At 44.6% G+C, this 25,251-nt stretch overlaps 1 protein-coding gene across 1 annotated transcript in view; it reads left to right on the plus strand.

Annotated features, from left to right (window-relative positions):
• Positions 1-21,471, plus strand: part of FER1L6 (fer-1 like family member 6) — a 1,078,814-nt gene extending 1,057,343 nt beyond the window's left edge. The window contains exons 40-41 of the mRNA XM_069621590.1: positions 8,726-8,826; positions 20,447-21,471. Coding sequence (XP_069477691.1) covers positions 8,726-8,826; positions 20,447-20,627 — 282 coding nt within the window. The 3' untranslated portion in view covers positions 20,628-21,471. The remainder of the gene's footprint in view (positions 1-8,725; positions 8,827-20,446) is intronic.
• The last annotated feature ends 3,780 nt before the right edge of the window (positions 21,472-25,251 follow it).

A 25,251-nucleotide genomic window follows, 5' to 3' on the forward strand; every position in this document is an offset into this window, starting at 1 on the left:
AGTGAAGTTGGATGATACAAAGTAATGTGAATACTAGAAATAAAGAAATGATTGAACGAATACTTGGAAACTAATTGTTTTTGTGATAAATACCAACCATAACAGTTGAACACCAAACAACAGCAGTTAGCACACAGCAACAGGACACAGTTGTGAGAAATAAGTCAATAGAGGGAAGGTATTCTCTAAAAGGATGCAAAGGGCGTGTGGTGATTTCAAACACTTCAAAACTATTTAAACATGAAATGAGTATTTGTCCAAAGACAGGTATGTTCTCTTCTGTTGTAATTCCAAGTTTAGCAGAGGGGTAGGATATGTGACCCGGGTTCGACGGCTAAAGGTAATAAAAGAGGGAGTTATGAGAAAATGGCTTTGGACCAAATGCTATCCTGTGGAAGACAGGGGCAACAGTTAAATTTATTTACACCCTCACTCCGATTTTCCAAGGTCACATTGTGCATCATCTGGGGGTCACTTGGGACATGATCTTGCATTCTTTGTTCGGGTGATGAGTGCCCACAGGTTGCAGGTTTGCGTTCTTCGTATGGTGCAGCTTCAAGATGCAACACCAGATGAAGAAAGCAGATTTATGTGGTTTAGTCCCACTCAGGGCACTTCACAGAATGGAGGAAAATGAGTTTCAGCGACAGTCACCAACCACTTGCAGGTAACTTCAGGTGATCCTCCAGGCACGTGACGGAATCGCTCCAGCTCAGCCTCCTTTGATGCCAGGAAACTGAAACTATGAGAGAAGATGACTTATGGCACAAGCTGGAGACCACCAAAGATTTGGGCTTGAACACAGAACAGTGATGTTCTGCCGAAGTAGCCCGCGAAAGGGCTGGCCAGTCCACTGTGCAGTCCAGGGACACTTCTGAAGGCTCTTGGAGCATGCAACCCCGAGTAGCCTTTGAGACTGTTTGATCCCATTCCCATCCGGCCTGTACAGCATAGTCAATGTCAGGAGATCATGGGAGTTGTAGTCCGAAACATCTGGAGAGCCACAGGTTGCAGACCCCTGCACTAGTCCAAGGGCTGAAGCACTGCAAAGGGTCTTCTGAGATCTTGCAAAGGAGCAGAACTTCACTGGGACAGTCACTGGAGAGTTTGTCGGTACACTGCAGAAATCGTCCTCAGGTCATCAGTTGGCTGATCTTTGTTGTGGGATTCATGGCTCCAGCGTAGATCTGAAGAATGGGTGCAAAAGTCTGGATTTTATCTTGAATTAGAGCTGGAAGCAAGTCCAAAACCACCAATGGTAAGGATCTGCCACATTCAAACAGCCAGTAGTTGTCCAATCTGGACCAGCTACTGGTTTCGGTCTGCCTAACAACAGGCTCTTTGGCACCAAGGGATGTGGATTGAAACCAGACAGTTCCAGACCCCTCCCTTGGCCTCACACACGCAAAGGTGCACTTGCCCGCAAAGCAGCAGCTTTCCGCGGGCAAGTGCATGACCTCATATGGGAATGGGATATGCTGATCGGAGAGGGCAGGAAGGCCAAACTACAATACGGCCAAAGCAGCAAAAAGCATCATGGCATGGTCATCTTTCAGTGCTAGCCACCTTTAGTAGCCATTTGCAATACACGCAAAAGTGCACAAGTAAATAAAACGCAAATGAAGAAAAGTAAACAAACATCCATAACAACACAAGTTAAGGGATTACAAAATATTCCCACAGCGCTGTAAAGTGCTGTGTGCAATTGACAATACATGAGTCCAAAAGAGTCTCTTAGTACTGACTTAGGGCCTCATTACACGGATGGCGGTGGACCAAGGTGCTAACAGCACCTTGGTCCATGCCGGTAAAATACCGGCACCGCCTTGGCGGAAAGGGGAATTACCGCCCTATCCCAAGGTTGGCGGGGCGGTAATTCCCCTTTCCCCCATTGCCCTTCCCCATTCACATTTTTGCCCCATAGGGCTCTATGGGAATGGGGAAGGCGCTAATTACGGTGCCGCAAATTGTGGTACCGTAATTAGCTCCCTGGTCCCTTTGCAGGTTGGTTTTTAACGCCTGCAAGAAGCAAGCGTTAAATTCACCAACCCGCAAAGGGACCTCGTAGTAAGGCGGTAAGGGTTTACCAGTACCAGTAAAATACCGGTACCGGTAAACCCTTACCGCCTACCGTGTAATGAGGCCCTTAGTTTCTTAGTACTGACAGTCTGGCCGACTGGTCAGTTTCAGCATGACAATGAGCAAAAGGCAAGGCACGTGAAGCTAAAGGCTTTACATCCCTTCAAAAAGTCTGTACAATAATGGCAAATAGACTGAGTAACTATTGGGAAAATAATTCATGAATCTCAGGTGAGTATCATGAAGAATAGGTCCGGATATGATCAGGACACTTGTGGATATGATAAGTCATTATCGTAATGAATCTGTGAATGCCGCTCTTGTTTTTATGGATGCTGAGAAAGCATTTGACAGAGTAAACTGGGCTTTCTTGAAATTTACAATGGAGAAATGGGTTTTGGGAGCAGATTTGTGGGAATGGTTCATTGTTTACAGAGTTCTGCAAAGGCGCGTGTTTGGGTTAATAATATTGGGCCTCATTACGACCCTGGCGCTAATGGTTTAAGGGGGCCGTAAAGAGCGTCGGCGCCGTTAAACCATTAGCGCCTGATTACAAGGTCCCTTAGTGGGTTGGAGGCTTTAACGCCTGCTTTTTGCAGGTGTTAAAATCCAACCCGCTAAGGGACCTTGGAGCTAATTACGGCAACCATAATTTAAGGTGCCTTAATTAGCACCTTCACCATCCCCATTATGCCCTATGGGGCAAAATGGGAATGGGGAAGGGCAAATGGTGAATGGGGAATTACCTCCCCTGCCAACCTTGTGATGGGGGCGGTAATTCCGCCATCCACCATGCCGGAGACCGGCATGGACCATGGTGCTAATAGAACCATGGTCCAGCGCCTGGGTCGTAATGGGGCCCATTATTTCCGATGCCTTTAATCTTGCTAGGGGAACACTACAAGGCTGTCCTTTATCACCATTTTTGTTCAACATTGCCTTGGAGCCATAAATATCTTTGACACGCATTGAATAAAGGATAAGTGGGTTGAAATTCGGGTTACAGGAAATAAAAGTACTTTCTTACGCTGATGACATGGTGGTGATACTCTCAAATCCAGAAAGGGGCAGTGTTGTTCTTAAAGACATTTTTGAGAAAGTGGGTAAATGTTCAGGTTATAAAATCAATTGAGATAAGACAGAAGTGTTCCCACTTTCAACAGATGTAAGAAGGGGAGATTGTGTTGAATGGAATTGTACATGGTCTGAGTTATATGTAAAATATTTGGGGATATTTCTTGTCAAACACATACGAAAGATGGTAGGATTTAATGTGACTAAATTAATAGAAAACCTTAGGAGGGATATTAGGAAATGGGCAAGATTTAATTTAGGAATTTGGGCAAAGAATAATACGATTAAAATGTCGCTTTTGCCAAACATCTTATACATTATGCAATCAATTCCCCTGAGCTTTTCAAAGAAGTTAATTAAGAATATCAACCAGGTTTTTTTAAAGACTTTGTTTCGGGGGGAAAAAAAGGCTCCAAAAATCCCATGGTTTATCTTATTATGGGATACTAAAGAAGAAGGTTTTGGATATCCAAACCTGGAAAATTACTACAGAGGATTTGTTCTGATAAAAAGCACCACTGTATGTAACGGCAGAAACTGAAAAAGAGCCAATGTGGCTGGTAATTGAGAGCAAGGCTTTGACGCAGTTTCAATTGGACAGTATCTGTTCTATGGAAAGGCTGCCTAAAGGGGCCATTAAAGTACCATCCATTAAAGTGACTAAAGACTTGATGACATGGTGGTTAATTCATTTTAATGGGAATTGTTTTTGAACCACAAGTCGTCTCTTTGGCCTAATCCGGCGTTGCAGCTAGGGACAGGACTATATTTTGGCGAAGCTGGATTTCAAAGGGGATCTTAAAGATAGTTGATTTACTGAGTGATGGACACATACTATCCTTCGAAGCGCTTCAGGAATTGTTTCATCTGTGTAGAAGGGAAAGGAATAGATATAGGGAATTGGAGTGTCTCTTGACTCAAACTTTCAATATGTTATCTGCACCAATAGAGAAAGAACCGGAAGATTGGACCATATTTGGCTTGTCACCACGTAGAGTCTCCATATATTTAAAGCTCATGCCTGAGAGTGATTCGGTGCTTGAATCTTTGAGTAACCTGAAAAGGAAATGGGAAATAGATTAGGTTGTACTATCACTGATGAAATTTGGAGACACTTGTGGAGCTGGACCTTAAACTGTGGCTCATTCATCAAAAAATCTTAGGGCAATTATATTGGACACCTGAACATATGTGCAAATTGGGGTTGGTAAATGATGATACATGTTGAGGATGTAGGAAAGATAAGGGGACTTAACTTCACATGCTATGGTATTGTACCAGAACTCTTGCCTTCTGTTGTGAAGTGCTAGACAGATTAGATATGATTCTATCTATCAAATTTCCAAGAAGGCCATTACAGGTACTAATGATAGCAAATAATGGGCGATGCTTAATGGCTAAATTATATGGGAGTTGGATTGATAATTTTCTAGTGATAGCAGTGAAAGAGATTTTGAGAGTTTAGAAAACTAGGAAGAATCCACAAGTTGAGAGCTGGATTAATGATGTATTGGCATTATCTGATTTTTAGTTGGTCATGTATCAAAGGAAAGGCAAGGAAGAAGCTTATTGGGCTTTATGGAAACCTTTTACTGACGTATATGGTATTGGAGTAATAACTTAGTCTAATGTGACTTATTATTAGCAGAGTAAGGATATTGTTTTTCTTGTGGTTGTTAGAGTGTGCGTGTTTGTTTTGTGTTTTTGTCTGTGTTTTTAGGGAAATAAATAATCTCTTTGTAGCTAAAAGTGATGTTATTAGGTTTAGTAAGTATTACACTCATGAATATGTAATTGATTAATCTATGTATAACCCATGTGGTTTTATTGATATTTTATAATTGTATGTGGTAGATTTGCTGTTTTACGTTGTAAATATTTGTGTATATATTGTGATAGCTTTGATATGTGTGTTTAAAAATGATAAATAATGATGTTTAAAAAAAAAGTCTGTGCAGGCTCCTGAACAAGCAAAAAGAAGGGTATCCCATTGAAATCAATGGACGGAAAGGTGCAAAAATTAAAATCTTTCCAAGAATCTGTACAAGAAAGCTGCAATGTGGTGGCATTCCCATTTGCACCAGCAGCTAGAGCATATTCCTGCTGTAGTTGAGGCAAACTTCACTGTTTTAAGTTATAATAAAATGGACAACATAGAAGCCCTCAACATGGCCCAAATGATATCAAAACCCACTGACATAGCAGGACACACCCATGACGCTTTATTCAGCTCTACCAACTCGATCTTCACTCTGCCTCCCCGTCCACTAATTTGGACTGATCACTCCTCCATCTTCTTCTCTCTCACAGCCACCACCCCCAAACCCCATCTCACCAACCCCATCCTTCCTCCCCTCTTTGGAACAAGGTCATTATAACCCCTGACCTGACTGATTCCCTTCTGTGATCCCTCCCAATCCTCAATCTCCAAGAAGGACCACCCTCTATCGACCCTTTTGACCGATGAATCTCTAATACACTGATTCCCCCTCACCCTGATGAGATCTGCTTCCCAGAGATCAGGCCCTAACCCTAAATAGTGCACTCCCTCTCTCAGATCCCTCAAAACCTATAAACAATGCATGAAGTGCACATGCCAGACAGTCCAAAGCCTACAGGATGGAAATTAGGAAAGCCAAAAGATCCTTCTATGGAAACTGAATAGCCAACTCCTGTAACCCTGGCATGGTATTCCACAGGATCATCGCAGAATTCAAGACAGCTAGCTGTTCCACCGTGACTCCCCCACATTCCCAAGCACTCTGCAATGCCCTGTCAGACCATTTTTACAACATTGCTGTCAAAAGACATTGCTCCAACAACACCAAATTAGCAACATTCATCCCCACAGTCTTCTCTTTCTCCTGACTCCTCCTCACCTCATCCCACACACCCTGTCCTCTCCTCCTTTGCTCCCATTTCCCAGCTGAATTCCTAAAACTATTATCCCAAAGCCATCTCTCTGGATCCCTTGAACACCCCTGCACCCCTCTCTCCTAAAGAAAGTGCTATGCTCAATCTATGCAGACAGCATCGCAAGATCCATAATTAATCATTCACTGATACCAGGCATCTTTCCGGCAGATTTCAAAACCTCTCACGTCAAGCCCTTACTTAAAAATCCCACACTGAACCCCTTCCTTCCATCCAACTACTGTCCAATCTCAAACAACTGCTTCATTGCCAAACTGTTAGACTGCACGGCATACACCCAGCTTTGCCTCTACACAGAATCCATCCGCCTTCTCGACCCTGCCCAGGCTGGATTCAGACCCCTCTGTGGAACGGAAACTCCCCCCATCTCCATCTGGGATGAAATGCAAAGAATGTCAGACTCAGAAGGATGTGCTGCACTTATCCTCCTTGACCTTTTAGCTGCATTTGACACCAATGACCACTTCATTCTCACTGAAAGACTCCACTGTCTCAGAATCAAGGATTCCGCTCGAAGATGGATCGTTTCTTTCCTTTCTAACCACTCACAAGTCATGCTCCTGACCACTTTCTCCTCCCACGCCCTGTATCGAAAGGGGTCCCAAAGGAGGACACCCTATCCCCCTCCTTTTCAATCTCTAATGAAATCCCTCCCACACTCATTCACTCTCATGACTTAACCTGCTACAATTACGCTGAAGACACTAAGAACATTTTCATGATTCCCAAGACCCTTGCCTCCTCCTATCCTGACCTCGCCTCCTGCCTCTCTGAAATTGACCCCCGGATGACGGCTACCCACCTCCTCCTCAATCCTGGTAAAACCGAAATCCTTATCTGTGGTAAAACCTCACTCTACCCCAAACCCACCCTCTGGCCACCCTCCCTAGGACCCCGGCCTGTAGCCTCCAACCAAGTAAAAAACCTGGGATGCACCTTGGACTCAGATCTAACACTCTCTCACCACATCAACACTGTATCCAGAACATGTCATTTCACCTCCACATCCTCCTCTGACAAATCTTCCCTTATCTCTTCTACCCTCACAGAGTTTCAGCAATCCTGGTGTATCATCCTTTCCTGCTTAACCTATGCTGATTCCCTCACTCTGGGTGCTCTCGCCAACCAGCTCTGAAAGCTCCAGCCGATCCAAAACTCATCAGCCAGACTCCTCCTTGCCCTCTCACCCAGAGAACACAGCACTCCTGCCCTTAGAGTGCTCCACTGGTTTCCTATCAGCCGATGGGTGCCTTTCAAGGCCATGTGCATTACACACCGTGCACTCCACAAGACCGGCCCAGATTTCCCCCAACACAAAATTACACACTACCAACCTTTTCAGAAACCATAGATCTGTCTCTGCACTCCTCCTTGTGATCCCCCCTTTAAAGTCCATCAAAGTGGGAGGATTCTCCTTCTTCATCCAAGCTCCAACCCTCTGGAATTCGTTTCCACTCAGCATGCGCTGCTATGAGGATTTTCTCTCCTTCAGGAAGGTCCTCAAACCCTGGTTAGTCCATGCAGCAACCTGACGAAATTTCCCCATTTCACACTCACTTTAATGACACCTATGCCTTGACACTGCCAGTGCCTCTCCAGTATATTCTCCGGAACAAGATAAGGTATAATTACGAAAAACAGACCAGACGATCAGATCACATCACACAGCTACATCAAAAGAAAATCTTCAACTGAGGTTCAAGGTACGTAGTTATGCACCACTTCGGTAGACACCAGCCACAGGCACGGATGCCCACCCGCACACATTCGCCTCATACACCAGACTAAATCACAAAACACCACATCTATTCCATCAGAATGCAGCTACGTCCTACAACAACAAATTCAGTCTAGCTGAACACATAACAAGTCCATCGTGCTTGCACACTCTCCTGAACACCGCTCAGCACCCATCTACATGCCTGGCCGTTATTGGTAGCTTACTGGGGCTCAGCCATTAAACCCAAATTCTTATTTTGGCCGTATGCAGACACGTAATCTAACCCTTCTGACAAATTTCCCATACCTTGGACATCGGTCCCCCGAGGGCGTTCCCCCCCACAGGCGCGTTGAAGTCATACTAATGGGGTAAAGGCAATATGAATGACAAACTACTAGTACTGAAGAAATTCTAGCACATTTAATTTTCTTGTAGCCATTGCACTGAACCCTGGTATTTGGCTTGACCTAAACGCCCACGCCTCCAGCCAGGGATTCGAAAGGTTAAACCTTGAGTGCTTTTTTGCCGACAAAGAAAGGCTCGGCGCAAGAGGAGGCGGCTGGTGATGAATTCTCCTTGAGCACAGTGAACCTATCATGATAGCCTTTAAATAGAATGAGAAATGTATGAACATTGACAATATGGTTTTTCCATGTGACTAGTTTCCTGTCTGTTTATGATTGTCATTATGATTTGTCTCTGAGTTGAATATATTTCTGATTTGGGAGAATTAAGAGATTAATTTGGAAGCAAGCGGGAAAGGGCGTTCAAAATTGATCAGTATAAAAGTAGCAAAGGACACATAGGAATTAAGGAACATATTACAGCTGGGTACATAGTTACTGTAAGGGCACAAATAGTTATACTGAAAGACAATGATAATTAAAATGTATTCAACGTCATCTCATTCCTTTGTAGGGTAAAGTGGAGGCAGAATTCCATTTAGTGACTGCGGAGGAGGCTGAAAAGAATCCCGTTGGTCGTGCCCGGAAAGAACCAGAACCGTTGGAGAAACCCAAGTAAGTCGCAATCAACTCATCAAGTCTCTACTCAATGTAGGGGTTTGTGGGGATATGGCCTGGGGCCCGCGGTTAGTAAAAGCAGCATCAGATTGCACATATAAGAGCCATCCCATGTCCGGCCATACCGTTACAAGGGCCAGATGACACAACACCCTGGTGGCAATTCCAGCTGACCAACTGGATCCTTTTGCTGGCTCATGTGCTTTTGCACAGCTGTAGATCTACTATGGCACGCGTGGCATCTGATAACTTGGTGTCCATGTCCAATGGTGATTTCAATCGATATTATTATTTAACTCACAGGATGTCATTTGCATGCAAGGGGACTGCCATCTTTACCTCTATGGATTTGTGAGGAATCGCTCTGCTCATTAACATGCGCAGATACAAAAGCAACTTCCATAGGAAACCTTTGGCTGTACGCGTGCTTCATTGATCCCTTGCAGGTGTAAATCCTTGTGCTCTTCCAAGACGGAGTGGAAAAGCAAAGCGTAGATGCAAACTCTGCTCTGTGCTCATCCCATGCCTTGGAAGGGAACTGAATAAGCTGGACCACAAAATGCCAGTGTGCAAACAATGCATCTTACAGAATGACTCATATAGTCAGAGCTTTACTCGAATTATCGGAGGCACACCTAGGGCCAGATTCTCAAAAGCAAGTGCAAATAAAAACAATACCCCTTTTTTATTTGTGTTTGTCTGAGAAGTGTGCATGTCACCTTATTCTCAAAAGATGTGCTGTCCAGTCTGAGAAGTGTGCATGTCACCTTATTCTCAGAAGATGTGCTGTCCAGCCCCTTTGCATAGACTAGTTTTGGGAGCTTATTTATTTATTTATTTATTCACATTTATAAAGCGTTCACCAGCCCGAAGGCATTGTGGCGCTGTTACAAGACAGCTTGCTCATGACATCAACATGTGTTAGACTCCCTGCAGCCATGCTGTTGCTGGGCACAAATTTTCAAGTAAAGGGCCCTTAGCGGGCCATCCATAGTCACATGTAAACCCAAAAATAATTTCTATCCCTATTTGAGGCATAGAAATGCAAGTTTGACAGTAGCGGTTCAACCGCTGCTATCACAGTTTAAGAAATAAATGCATGACATTGGCAGAAAGAACCCTGTAATGACTTGTGCAACCAAATCCCCCCAACCCCCGCCGCGTGCCTGATTGTTGCAGAATGTGATCTTTTTCTATGTATTTGCAAGCGTTTTTGGATTCTGAATGCTCATTAAAATCTGCAAAAATGCTCCCTGGCGGGGTTGAAGAAGTGCATATATATGCGCGTATCTAAAATGCACACATTAAGCATGGCCTGCGTGGATTGGGCTGCCCCTTTATTTGGCGCAGGTGATGAGATGCGCAAGCACATCTCATGACTTGCGCCAAACAAGCTTTGAGACTCTGGCCCACACAGTTTAATGTCCATTGTCCATTAATGTCAGTTGGACTTTCCGCCATTTTTGTTTGTCAGCCATGCCAATCAATAAAAGAAAAACAAGACTTGGGTTCTAGTGCTATCTGCACTCATCTTTTCTATCGGCGGGCTGGGCTGTAGGGTGAGCCCAGTACTGCATCCCTCCCGCTACCCACCAGGGCCATGAAATCAGGTACTGGCACGTAGAAGCATAAGGGACAGCAAAGGCTCTTTCCAAACCTGCACCACACCTTAGTCCAGCCGTGGGTCAGTCACTAAGGGGACACAGAGAGGCATTGAGTGCTTTACCCCGGACACCTCTAGATTGCCGGGCTGCGCTAAGATCAGCACAACAACGGTGTGATCAGCACCACAATAAAGTATGTCTTCACTAAAATCACGGGATCACTAAACACACTAACCACCCACCCACCCGTGCAAGCCAATCCCACAGACGGAGCATTTACAATAGACGGATGAACTGGGACTTGTACTGCAGCTGGAATACCAAAGCTAGGCAAATAGATAAAAAGAAAACAACACGAATATGGTTACTTTAAAAAAGTATGTGGGTAAGGTAAAAGAGGGCCTCACCATTCTCTGGAGACAAGGTTAGGCAAGGGAGCAAAGGTACCCCGGAAAGGGCACCTATTCACAGGTTAATGCCCTCAGTCTCTTGATCAGGGTCCACAGCCTCCTTTGGCGTTCCCTTGCAACAGAAGCACCGTGATATGGGGAGGGTCTTGGGGCTCAGCAGGCAGCCAGGTGCAGGCAGAATAAAGCCTCCCATCCAAGGATCCGCATGCAGAATGCTGTCACAGAACAGGCTCACATCCGGGCTAAAGGCTGAGCAAAACAAAAAAGCCAGGGTTACTGCCTTAGGTCTTTAGAAGACTGGGGGTTCCTACGTAGCTTAAACCGTATCAATCAACTTAACGTGTACGGAAGTTATTTTTATACAAAACACAGTAATATGTGTATATTTATTTTTTCATGAAAAAAGTTTTATACAATCGTTTTAAATTCACTCACTTAACCTTCAATTCAACTTAAACATTCTGTATATATAACCTTATATTGTCATATACATGGTTCTACATAATAACACATTCAACATAATCTTCAACATAATTTTTTCAGCAACAAAATTTCACTTAAATACAATCAAATATTCCAAAATATCCTGATATCCTTTGTCTGGTGTTCCAATTCCAATGCCCAATTTCGGGCTTCTAGGGTTTTAACCTAGGACTTCCACTACGCGTTTCGGGCGATTTGTTCGCCCTTCTTCAGGTGGGGATATCAGTGTTTTCCTGTCTTTGTTCTACAAAATCAATATGTGAAAGTAACTCAATTAGTTTCTCTTTCTATTTTAAATCATTTTGCACTTTATTTAGACTCTATGCACTTTACTAACCTTGGTCCAGGTAAACCAATGAGCGGCAACACCTTGCACGTTTATATAAGAATGCAACATATCTCTTCATATATATTTTTATACTCTTTCAGGAGTTCAAAACTGTAAGAGATAAAAATGAGAAGCCCTGATTCAATCATATGTTCTAAAAGTACCAGCACTCACACTACTTGTTTTAGATTTATAAATGTGGTCAGATCACGAGTGGAACCAGTCGCTAAAATCAGCGCTGGGCCCCACTCTGTGATCAATAATTGAGAAAAGTAAGACTTCACTTCTATTGTAACACTCACCCATCGGCCGTTTGTTGCTGTGTCAAATATCCAATGGTTGTGCACTGTCATCTGTGTAGTTAAATCCCAAAGGATTCTGCCTTCTGTGCTTGTTGAGTTCGGGGCTGGAAACCGCCTGTTGCTTAAAGAGGACGCGCCGCGTCCTGCTACGGATGTACGTTAAGAACAGAGACTACCTCGCGGTACAACGTCTCTACAAGATTTCAATCACGTTGCCGTTTCTAGAAAGTGTACGCGTGTTGCTTAAATTACACTAAACGGTCATGGTTCGAGTCACAAACTCCTTTGTACTCGTTCATAACCTTAGCCGCTATCCGATTCCTTCACAATGCTCCCAATCATGACAATCATGACAATCAGAAGTGCGGTCATGATTGGGAGCATTGTGAAGGAATCGGATAGCGGCTAAGGTTATGAACGAGTAGAAAGGAGTTTGTGACTAGAACCATGACCGTTTAGTGTAATTTAAGCAACACGCGTACACTTTCTAGAAACGGCAACGTGATTGAAATCTTGTAGAGACGTTGTACCGCGAGGCAGTCTCTGTTCTTAACGTACATCTGTAGCAGGACGCGGCGCGTCCTCTTTAAGCAACAGGCGGTTTCCAGCCCTGAACTCAACAAGCACAGAAGGCAGAATCCTTTGGGATTTAACTACACAGATGACAGTGCACAACCATTGGATATTTGACACAGCATCAAATGGCCGATGGGTGAGTGTTACAATAGAAGTGAAGTCTTACTTTTCTCAATTATTGATCACAGAGTGGGGCCCAGCGCTGATGTTAGCGACTGGTCCCACTCGTGATCTGACCACATTTATAAATCTAAAACAAGTAGTGTGAGTGCTGGTACTTTTAGAACACATGATTGATTCAGGGCTTCTCATTTTATCTCTTACAGTTTTGAACTCCTGAAAGAGTATAAAAAGATATATGAAGAGATACGTTGCCATTTCATATAAGCGTGCAAGGTGTTGCCGCTCATTGGTTTACCTGGACCAAGGTTAGTAAAGTGCATAGAGTCTAAATAAAGTGCAAAATGATTTAAAATAGAAAGAGAAACTAATTGAGTTACTTTCACATATTGATTTTGTAGAACAAAGACAGGAAAACACTGATATCCCCACCTGAAGAAGGGCGAACAAATCGCCCGAAACGCGTAGTGGAAGTCCTAGGTTAAAACCCTAGAAGCCCGAAATTGGGCATTGGAATTGGAACAACAGACAAAGGATATCAGGATATTTTGGAATATTTGATTGTATTTAAGTGAAGTTTTGTTGCTGAAAAAATTATGTTGAAGATTATGTTGAATGTGTTATTACGAAGAACCATGTATATGACAATATAAGGTTATATATACAGAATGTTTAAGTTGAATTGAAGGTTAAGTGAGTGAATTAAAAACGATTGTATAAAACTTTTTTCATGAAAAAATAAATATACACATATTACTGTGTTTTTTATAAAAATAACTTCTGTACACGTTAAGTTGATTGATACGGTTTGGCTGTTGTAATTCAGCACAAAAGAGTGCATCTGTTATGTCTTCCGTTTATAACGGTTGACCTTCACAATATGTTCAGTTTTTCAGTCTGGTAGCACAGACTTAACAGATTGCACCTAAGACCCTAAAGCAATATATGAAAAATATTTGGATTCATTCAAGGAAAATATGAGCAGAGAGTGCACCTCCTCAACCAAATCCTCTCGTTCCTACGTAGCTTCCCTTAAATAAGTGTGGGTCCTTTCTACTCTTCTCAATCCAGGAAAGTTTGTCAAAGTCACGCGCAGGACACCTTTCCCTTGTGTTACGATGGCTGTTCTGGGCACTGATTCACCAACTGCATTCAAGCTTCTGGCTCTTTTCGCCGTAGTTACTCTGCCCCTCAGAGAACGTTGAGGAACGGACCTTTGAGTTCCTTCTAGAAACCGATCATCACCCTATTCAAGGGTTCGTGGATTGGCAACCGTTCTAACAAGTATTCACTAGAGGGATGGATAACTACTCCATATATGTGTGAATCCTAGCAGGGGATTGGTGCATTTCAAGCATGCATGTGTATATACCCTCCCTGTTAGGCAACTATGTGGCCTAACAGTTGTTGATATCTTATATATATGAGGCACATCAAAACGCGTGTATCTAGGTGCCCTATATATAGATAGTAATTATGCAGCTGCACACCCTATGAGCAGGGAGGCCCACCTGGTTAGCGACCACTAACACCAATGGAAGAAAAAAAAACATGTTATTAGTATTGAAGCAAGAGTGCAACCCACATCTCCAAAAATTCACCTTAAAGACCTACTTCTCTAAATATGATACCCTCACCCACCCTCCCTCTCCCTTTTCCCCCTACCTCTCCCCTACCCCCCTCCTCCTAACCCCCTTCCCTGCCCCCTTCCCAATTTAATGGTAGACAGTGAGTTGAGTCTAAACATTGTAACAAGAGCATATACTAGCCTATATCTAACTATCCAAGTCTTTGCAGACAGATCTGAATTCTAAAGTCCCCTTTTAGGAACACCAAGACTTCTCTCCAATCACTGGAGAATCTTGCGCTCTCATTCTGTAGGGCTTTTGTTACCCATTTCAATGCTGCGAATGTCCATTCTGCCCTCAGCCGCTCTTGCAACTTAGGGACCTCTGGCGTTTTCCATCTTTGGAAGAGTAGTGGGAATGCGGCAATGCGCAAGATCCCCACAGCTCTAATCTTCAACGCTGGTCCTATTCCCTGTTCCCAAATTATACATTTTCCAAGGGTGCTCTACCACAGTCTTCTTGGTACATAGCCATAATTGCTTCTCTAACGTCCCCCCAAAAATGTCTTTGCTTGGGAGATTCCTACCTTAATTGAGAGCATGAGCCCCTGTGCCCACAGTCCTTCCAGTAGTTTGGTCATGGATTGGGAACATTTCTGGGACTCTGGCTGGCAACTAACACCCATTGTTAAGGCACAGAGCACTTTATGAAAGTGAGGCTGGTTAGCAGACCTGACTTTCATGCAGAATCTGTTCTCTTGAGTTCCTGAAATCCGCAGATGGAAATCCTTTACATTGCCATTTTATTAGAAAGGCTCGAAAGAAAATGGGGTTCACTGGTCTTGAAACTGAATTAATTCTCTGGCTGGTCTCCAGAGAATACTGGATCTGCGGCGTGAGAGGATCTCTCCAATCATACACTAATAAATTCATACCAACAATTCATTGCAATCTTTTTAATTTAGAATCAGTGGTTGAAGTGCATGTAAAGAAGTAGTGGAACTATATGTTCCCTGCTAGATGCCCTCTCTTCCCACAAACCCATCACCACGCCCCCTCCCACGCACAATACAAACACCCAAACAAACACACCTGGTGTTTAAGGGAATGTTGAATTTGAATTTGAATTATTTGCAAACGCGCACACAATGAACTGAATCGAATCCTGGCGCAGATGGAACAAAAAAACTGAAAAAATGCAGTTATACAACAGTAATACCATTGTTATTACCTAGAAGAAGTAGAGCTTTTATTTGAAGAGATGGGTCTTTAAATGTTCAGTGCAGTGCACTGAAGTGTAAATTTCAACTTCTTCCTACACTTTTATTTTAAATCGAAACGATTCCAGGAACTGTATAAAAGTATATAAGCAGTAAAATGTAAAAAGAAATAGAAGAGGAGCAGCGCTCCCAACCGCTCCCGCCCACTTCCACCACTGCTTAGAAAGGGGTGTTTACACGTGTGGCAAAGGGCTTGATAATCAATATTTGTAAATGGTGGAACACACTGTATAGGCCACGGTCCTGTGCGTCAATTGTGTCAGCCCATTTCAGGCTCGCTGGTGTGTGATTCAGTGATGGCCAAACACATGGCAACAATACATTTCCAAATTACAGATTTGTCACAGCGAATCAAAGAAGGCCGAAAGAGCTGGGCTTTTGATTTGTTTCACTCTGCAGAGCAATCCAGACCAATCTATTGTGAGCAAGTGTCGCGCGGTGCGGAAGCCAGCGTCTTGCTCCCTTTGGAGCTGCGCGCAGCGGATAATTACATTGGCTTCAATTGAATAATGATAGCCTCGAACATCACTTTGACATTCGGCCTCAGTGGTGCTGTGCAGCAAAACATTTTGTGTTTTCAAATTAATTATAGGGCTTTGCCAATAGAGACCTAACAATCATCTGCTTTTCTGGGTAGTTCACTCGTAGCATGTACGATCATTGTAATGTGTTAAAAGAAAAGCTTGTCAACTACTACTAATAGGCAGAATTGTGTTGTAGCTGCAGTATGCCATTCCTTCAAATATAGGTGAAACAGCAGAATAGTTGGACTATGACATTTTGAATTACAAATTATATTAGGAACAGGTTGTCATGAATTCTGTCAAGACTTTGCCTGAGTATTACAGATCAGATCTGTACGTGTCGTTTTGGACCAGGGGTCTGCAACCTTTGGCTCTCTAGAGTTTTTGGACTACAACTCCTATCAGCCATAGACAGCATAGTCTATGGTGAGAGATCATGGGAGTTTTAGTCCAAACCCTTGGTGAGCCACAGGTTGCAAAGCCTTTGTGGCCCATAGACTCATTTCACTAGGATCCTACCAATAGTGGATTGGATATCAAATCTCCTTTAACCCACAATGACATCATTGGAAGGGACATAGCAGGACAGATCCTGAAGTTGATGAGTCGTTGGATTATTTATTTTTTAAACAATCCACACTGAAAGCTGGAAGCTGCAACCTGTAAGTAAACTCTGTCTAACAAGAAAAATAAAAAAATAAATAGCTAAAACAAATGCAATGCTGAAAAACATTCTTTCAAAATACCAGTAATAAGATCATTTAAACTTTAAGACAAGCAAATCATCAAGGGTAGCAAATCAGCTCACGGGGGTTGTAGCAGTCAGCATAGGGGGGCTAGTTCCTCCTCCTAGATTGCAGTGATCGAAGTGAGCGGGAACGTTCGGGAGCGGCGTTCCACTACTTTCATTTCTTTCTGGTTACCATTCCTCTACTTTTAACGACTATATTCACCATTCTGTATAGAGGATGTGTCCATTCATATCCCTGTGGAAGTGTAAAGTTGTAATAGGAGCCTTAGTTACTGGTCACTTGGACTATTGCGATGCCCCGGCCGCAACACCTTGCCACGTGTTGCACTATGCTTCCACCTACCCTCTCCCCTCATTCGACTACAGTGCCACTACTTATTTCTGTATACTCCTACCACAGTAGGTTGCCAAGACTCTCCAATACCCCACCGAAATAATTAATTATTTTCAAATAACAAGGGTAGATCAATAACAGTTTAGGAATACGCTTTGAACTATTGTGTCATTTCGGGGTGGGAATTTAAGGAAAAATGCAACTTTCTCTGTGTTTATCATAATTTGAGAATTTCCATTGGATATTGGCCTGAAGCGGTGGCAGTGGTATGGATATTATCAATGGGTAATGATTGATTTCCTGCACAGCACTCTGCGGCGCATTAGGCTGGCATGGCATGGCTTTTGGGATTGGTAGGTGTTAGGATCTGCACCTCACTGACAGCATCCCATAGCCGCTGCCCCTTGGCATATGGTGGGCACACTTCCTAGGAGACGCCATTTGCATCACTGCTTGCTTAGAATTCCTGCCAATGACATTTCATATTACAGGTGAAATGCGAGTAGAACCTGAGTCCCCCGTGGCCTGACAGGCACTGCTTGATATGGGCCCAGGGCTCCCCGAAAGCTCCTGCCCCCGTGTGCAGCACAATATGATTGCATTTTGTTGCTGTACAAAAATGAGCCCGCGTAACACATGTGGGACAGAAATGACCTTGAATTCTCGGAAATCTCACACTTTGCAGTTATTATGGAACACCATTGCCCAGAGCAGTTTTCATCACTGTACAATACAAGTCCTTTAACTGCAGCTGCGCCATTGCTTCTGGGACATACATGGCTACCATGCCCTCCACATCTTGTGTGTCAGAAGCATGTCTACAATGCCAAGCCTGTTCTAATGTCCTAATAATGGTAAAACCTCATGCAGGGCTTCATTCTAAGTGTGTGATAATAAGTGCTTGTGCCTGGTGCCCCTCTGCTATCTTGGAGCCCTCTTTGAATGTAGCTGTGCCAGCAAGTGGGGGTTGTGGTGTTAGTGTTGTAGAAGGGGAGGCAGATGTGAATCCTGGGGAGTTGATGGTCTGCTCCAGAGGTTCCCTAGTCACAGGTGCTGGTCTGTTTCCAGGTAGTTTATGGTGGTGGGTTTTCTGGTGGTAAGCCCAAGCCCCACCGCTTGGGGTGTCCTCTGTTGTTGGTCTTGTGTGGCAATCGCGTTGTGCTGTTGTCCATCAGGATGCACAATTCTTACTGTTCAAGGTCCCATTTTATGGTCAGAGCAGGAGATGCCAAGTGACTGGCACCAAACTCTGGCGTTCCTTACCTGACGCGTTGTGGATGGCCCGCTGGCATGTAGGTGGCAGTATCTGGACATGATGGTGAATGTTATTTGATCGTTTTGTATTGGCTGGTTTTATTCTTTTATGGAAATGAAATAGTCTTCAACATAAAGGAGACATTGAATTGAATGGGAGAGGAGATGCTCCTGTCTTGGGTCTCTACTGGTTTGTGTGATTGCGCTTCTGTTGCTTGTTTACACAGGACCCTCTTTTGGGTCCATGCACATGACTTTTCTTTATGATGCAAGCAGTCGGAGGGGCTTGGCCTCAGCAGCTGCATTTCCAGAGCAGTAGCTGAATGTTTGCCGGGTTTTCTCCGAATCTGGGGTGGCTGTTGGTTGAGATGGGTCTTGGGTGTTTAAAGTCTGGTCTAGTCTTACGGGTGCTCCCCTGGTAGGTCCTTGGCGGTACTCTGGGAGGCCAGGCGCTGATGAATTTTCTGAAGGCTCAAGGTTTTCCTCTGTGTGCAGAGGCCCTGGTTTTGAGTTGGGTAGCTTGGTTGATAGAAATGAGAAGGGCATGGCACTGCTGCTAAGATACTGTGGCTGGATGGAAGCGGGAAGGCCGGCTTGCGTTCAATGGTGCTTTCCACCTGACTTTGACTTGGGATTGCATGGGATATTCATAGCCTGCGGCACCTAGAACATACAACATGGATGGGGTTAAAAAGCCCATATCTAAGCCACGCAGAACATGTGTGTGCGCTGCATGCAGTAAATTACCCATGTGATCCCATTTCATATGAAGGTGGTATTTCATACTCAAGTGGTATTTGAAATAGCACATGTTTTTAAACTGTTACCACCATAATCCATACTGAGGACCCTGCTTGCCACTTTCGTTCAGGGGTCCTGATTTGCCTGTGTGCCGGGAACACAATCATGGCTGGAGTAAGTGTCAGCCAGTAATGGTTCTGGATGCCTGTGGTGCGACACAAGTATTACCGTAAAGGTGGTAGCATTACCCGAATCAGGCCAGCCTGCATTATCTGATGCACTCATGTATCTACCTGGACTGTTGCTTTCTTCAGTAGCAATTTAGGTCGAACTGATAAGCCAGCATTATTGGTATCACCATGAACGAGAGTCATACTACAGACCCTGGCGATGTTGGTAGGTCTGGAAAAGATCCGGGGCTACTCTAATGTCGGGACTGTCGAGACTCGGGGCTAGCCAGCCTTTTGGTTTCTGCCCCTGAGCTTCTATCCAAGGCTACAACCAGAAGAACCGCGGGTATAGCCCTGTTATGCCCCCTCCTAGCAACACGATTTCTTTGGTGATGGTTACAGTCGGAAGTAATGGGGTCTGTGCAAGCCCCGACTCCTGACATTACATTAGCCTGACAGCATAAAAACCAGCAACGCAAAAGATAAAAAGGCTTATGGGCAGTAAAAATAGGACAACATAATAATTTACAATATAGTTTGTGGATAGGAGAAACATTAGGCCTCAAAACGAGTTTGGTGGTACATCGACAGCAAATCTGCTAATTGACCACCAAACCCACTTACCATGACTGCCACTGGGTCAGCGGAATTGCCACAGGATTTCGAGTGATGGCACGGCAGTGTTTGCCTTCATTTATGGAGTCCACAGGACACCCTGGGGATTTTTGCCGGATTCACCATTAGCTGTAATTCCACATGGTAAACCCGCAGATTTGTGGCCTTAAAGTGGAGGATCTACTTCCAGCATCAGACTTGAGGTAAATCCTCCTCTCAAAGCTCCAACCCCGAATTCAGCGGTACTATGACAGTGTATTTATAACACGCTTAATACCCAGAGGTTTCTAAGCGTGGACCCGGGGATCGAACTTGTGGTGCTCCGTGTTGTCTTGCTTCCAAGGCGAGCACGTTGCTCCTGAGCTATCCTCCCGGGACTATAAAAGTGGTGGTAATTCTGTCACCGTGCCGGCAATGGAAATACCAACACCTTTTACCGCACTGCCAAACTCATAATGAAGCCTGTTGTCCTTTTACAGAACATTGTATTTCACTTTTTGAAGGTCTGATGTGCGGTTGCTGTCTTGACGCCTTTTGTTTTCTCTTTCTCTCCTCCAGCCGGCCCGACACCTCCTTCTCGTGGTTTGTGAATCCTTTCAAGTGCCTCTATCATTTGATCTGGAGGAACTACAAGAAGTACATCATCATCGGCCTTCTGCTCATCATCCTCACCCTCTTCCTCGCCCTGCTCATCTACACCCTACCTGGTGCCATCAGCCACCGGATCTTAGGGTTATGAAAACGTCCATCCTTCTATCGTCGAGCCCGCCCTAGAGCAAATCGAACCGCCGGAGCCTGCCGTCCGTCAAGGAAAGGGTCAATTCAGCGAGAGGCTCGAAGTGATCTCAACCAAGGCGCACCTCAGGACAGCCTCATTAAAATTGAGAACTACCAGAGGATGGTGCCTAGGAAAAGTACAGCAATATATCGGTCTTATTTTGTACATCGATTCACTGTCTGAACTCACATAGAGAATACAGGTATCGGCTGAATCAATCATGAAGCGGAACTGGGCTATTCTTTGCTGTGCCGGAGACTTCGGCACTCTTGTACCGCATACTGTGGCGATACCTATTACCATTAGTTGACTGTATGCCATGTCCCATTTACTGCCAGTATGCTATTTCGAAAGCCAACAGACTGATGAAGGAATAAAGAGGGGAAGGCAGGTCCTGCCTGGGAGAAGTGCTCTTCCTGGAACCTCACAGCATTATCCCAGATGCCTCAGCTAAGCCTCCACCTGGCCTTGCTCAAAAAGGTGCCTCAAAAGAAGATGATGATAAGCAAGTCCCATGCAATATCCATTGACCTACTCATCCACCCGCACGAAAGAAGCATCTTAACCCCTTAACTGCCAGGCTATTATGCAAGTCTATGCAAAAATGACGACCATAAGGAAACTTCCAATATCAAAGTATTCCCACTAGCATTGAAAGACAATAGTTGGTTCAATACACAAAGGCTCTTGTGTGATGGTTTCCAATGTAGCTGCACTGCCCCGTTGTCGCAGGCATCTCTTCAGCTGCCTTCCTCAACAATACTATTGCCTCTCCAAAATCACTGATTAAACGAAGATGAATAGCTATCATGTCATGCCCAATTTCTGTGTGGTTTAATGGAGAGATGCACGTATGAAGAATAATTCAATGAAGGATGACAAGACTGAATTACAGAGAGTCCTCAGGGGAGTGTGCCTTATCTGCAATGGCCTTCTTCTCTTAGAGTGCAGTGGGGGCTATTGCCCATGACAAACTGAATTGCAGAGAGTCCTCAGGGGAGTTTGCCTTATCTACAATGACCTTCTTCTCTTAGAGTGCAGTGGGGGCTATTGCCCATGACGAGACTGAATTGCAGAGAGTCCTCAGGGGGGTGTGCCTTATCTACAATGACCTTCTTCTCTTAGAGTGCAGTGGGGGCTATTGCCCATGACGAGACTGAATTGCAGAGAATCCTCAGGGGAGTTTGCCTTATCTACAACGGCCTTCTTCTCTTAGAGTGCAGTGGGGGCTATTGCCCATGACGAGACTGAATTGCAGAAAGTCCTCAGGGGAGTGTGCCTTATCTACAACGGCCTTCTTCTCTTAGAGTGTAGTGGGGGCTATTGCCCATGACGAGACTGAATTACAGAGAGTCCTCACGGGAGTGTGCCTTATCTACAACGGCCTTCTTCTCTTAGAGTGTAGTGGGGGCTATTGCCCATGACGAGACTGAATTACAGAGAGTCCTCACGGGAGTGTGCCTTATCTACAACGGCCTTCTTCTCTGAGAGTGTAGTGGGGGCTGTTGCCCATGACGAGACTGAATTGCAGAAAGTCCTCAGGGGAGTTTGCCTTATCTACAACGGCCTTCTTCTCTTAGAGTGTAGTGGGGGCTATTGCCCATGACGAGACTGAATTGCAGAGAGTCCTCACGGGAGTGTGCCTTATCTACAACGGCCTTCTTCTCTGAGAGTGTAGTGGGGGCTATTGCCGATGACGAGACTGAATTGCAGAAAGTCCTCAGGGGAGTTTGCCTTATCTACAACGGCCTTCTTCTCTTAGAGTGTAGTGGGGGCTATTGCCCATGACGAGACTGAATTGCAGAGAGTCCTCAGGGGAGTTTGCCTTATCTACAACGGCCTTCTTCTCTTAGAGTGTAGTGGGGGCTATTGCCCATGACGAGACTGAATTGCAGAGAGTCCTCAGGGGAGTGTGCCTTATCTACAACGGCCTTCTTCTCTTAGAGTGTATTGGGGGCTATTGCCCATGACGAGACTGAATTGCAGAAAGTCCTCAGGGGAGTTTGCCTTATCTACAACGGCCTTCTTCTCTTAGAGTGTAGTGGGGGCTATTGCCCATGACGAGACTGAATTGCAGAAAGTCCTCAGGGGAGTTTGCCTTATCTACAACGGCCTTCTTCTCTTAGAGTGTAGTGGGGGCTATTGCCCATGACGAGACTGAATTGCAGAAAGTCCTCAGGGGAGTTTGCCTTATCTACAACGGCCTTCTTCTCTTAGAGTGTAGTGGGGGCTATTGCCCATGACGAGACTGAATTGCAGAGAGTCCTCAGGGGAGTTTGCCTTATCTACAACGGCCTTCTTCTCTTAGAGTGTAGTGGGGGCTATTGCCCATGACGAGACTGAATTGCAGAGAGTCCTCAGGGGAGTGTGCCTTATGTACAACGGCCTTCTTCTCTTAGAGTGTAGTGGGGGCTATTGCCCATGACGAGACTGAATTGCAGAGAGTCCTCAGGGGAGTGTGCCTTATGTACAACGGCCTTCTTCTCTTAGAGTGCAGTGAGGGCTATTGCCCATGACAAGACTGAATTGCAGAGAGTCCTCAGGGGAGTGTGCCTTATCTACAATGGTCTTCTCTTTGAATGAGTGTTCGATACACAGAGTGACCTCGGACACCAATTCCCACGCTAGAGGCCATGTGATTAGTCACAGGAAAACACCAGTATACAAGTATTGTACGAGGTTTAAAAATACACTATATTTACCAGTGTAAACCCTTCATAACCAGTCCTGGATTGTTAAGATAGACCTGTGCTTTCAATTCAATGATCAGTCAACTTCACAGGCTTGCAGCCTGGCAGGATCACCTCAGCCTTTCATTCTCATAAGATTGATAAAGTGAGCAACGATTAATTGGTTAACATTAATGCTGTGACATATAGCACCAGATGCAATGTCTGCTAGAAACCGTACAACACTGCAATTATCCGTAGATAAGTGCAAACCCTCCAATCATTAATAATACAATTCATGTATGAGACGCCACATAATCCCTTCAGAAGAAGCCAATCCTACTTAAAGGGTATATGTTCTAGACAAGAGACAATGTATATGTTGAAATTCATTAATTTTATTCATCAATCACATATCGTCATAGAAAAACATTTTACAAAAAAAAACATGAAACACATTGACAACACACCTTTTAAAAAACAATTTTAAATGCACACATATCACAACCAACAGTGATCTCATCTCACACATCATTTCTCACATACTCTTTCATCCCCATTCATACGAACAACCTTTCGTACTTGTTCAAAGACCGCATATTTAATAACTCTGCTCTGTGATCAGAACCCCCATCTAATTGGGTTCATTCCATATCTACTAAAAGTGCATAGTTGACAGTATTTTGAAAGTCAAACATCGGGTAACTGTTCCAAAATGATCATTTCTGAACATATATCAATTACCACATTCTTTTGTGTAAACCCAATTTAGAGCCAGCTCTGGGAGGAGTGGGCTCCATGGAACTGTCTACTCGAGTTTCGGCTACCAGGCAGACCTGTACAATTTCCGTCTGGAGCACCTCATCAGGACATATACATTTAGAAAAAAACAAAACAGTTCTTTTTGCAATGATTCCAGTTGGTGTGAATTAAATGTTGTCTGAAGTTCAGTGTGTCATTTCTTCCAATGTGCAGAGTCCCATGCTTCTGTGGGTCAGTTGTGTTACTGGGGAAGCCACCATTATCTTCCAGGTGTAGTTCAGGCATCTAAATCGCACATTGTGTTGTGCTGGCTCAAAATGCAGTATTTCCATGCAGTCCTATTCTGGCCACATCAGCGAGACAATTTCTTCTTTAGTTATAAAACAGTTTATATCTTGTAGGTGCCTCCCTTCCCATACATGCAAGATTTTCTTCAAAAGGCCCTAAATTGGGGCCAGGCAGCTCAGAGGGATATTGCCAACGATGCGCAGTTCCCATGCGTTTTACCAGGTGGGCCCTTGTTAAATGTTCTGTCCCGTGCTGTATGTATCCTCACAAACTCCAATGTTCGTTTGTAACAGCATCCCGCCATGCAGTTTCGTGTTCCGCTCTGTGCCTGCCGGATAATGATGCTAGAGGCAGCCCCATAAGCACAGGTGCATCCATCATACTCTGAGAGTCTTTTTCATATGTCCAAATAGAGTCTCATATGCCCAGGTATTCCCTCATATGCCAGGAAAAAGCGTTTCCTGGCAAGGTACTGCCACCCGTGGCAAGGTGCAGCCACCATATACTAGGTGCAGGGTCACATGACAAAGTTCGGCCGTCATACACCTACACAGTCACGGAGGCCTGCTACAGCCTCAAATACCTGGATACACCCTTAATGCATTCTTTATTCCCCTGTGGAAGCTCATATTTCCAGTTACTATGATATGCCATGGGCATGCCCGCAACCCAAGTACACCCTCGCCCGGATGCCCGCAACCCAAGTACACCCTCGCCCGCATCCTGGTTTCTTAAAGTGGCCATTCTCTGCTCCCTAGCCAAGAGGGTTCTCTCACTCTCAGTCTACCTCCCAGGTGCCTCCTGTTGCCCCTCCATTGAGAGTGAAAAGGGTGGGACTATGGGTGGAGGGGTCTTGTTTTGAAGCT

The sequence above is a fragment of the Ambystoma mexicanum genome, chromosome 5q, assembly GCF_040938575.1.
Source record: "Ambystoma mexicanum isolate Mex_15411 chromosome 5q, UKY_AmexF1_1, whole genome shotgun sequence".
In the NCBI taxonomy this organism is placed as follows: Eukaryota; Metazoa; Chordata; class Amphibia; order Caudata; family Ambystomatidae; genus Ambystoma; species Ambystoma mexicanum.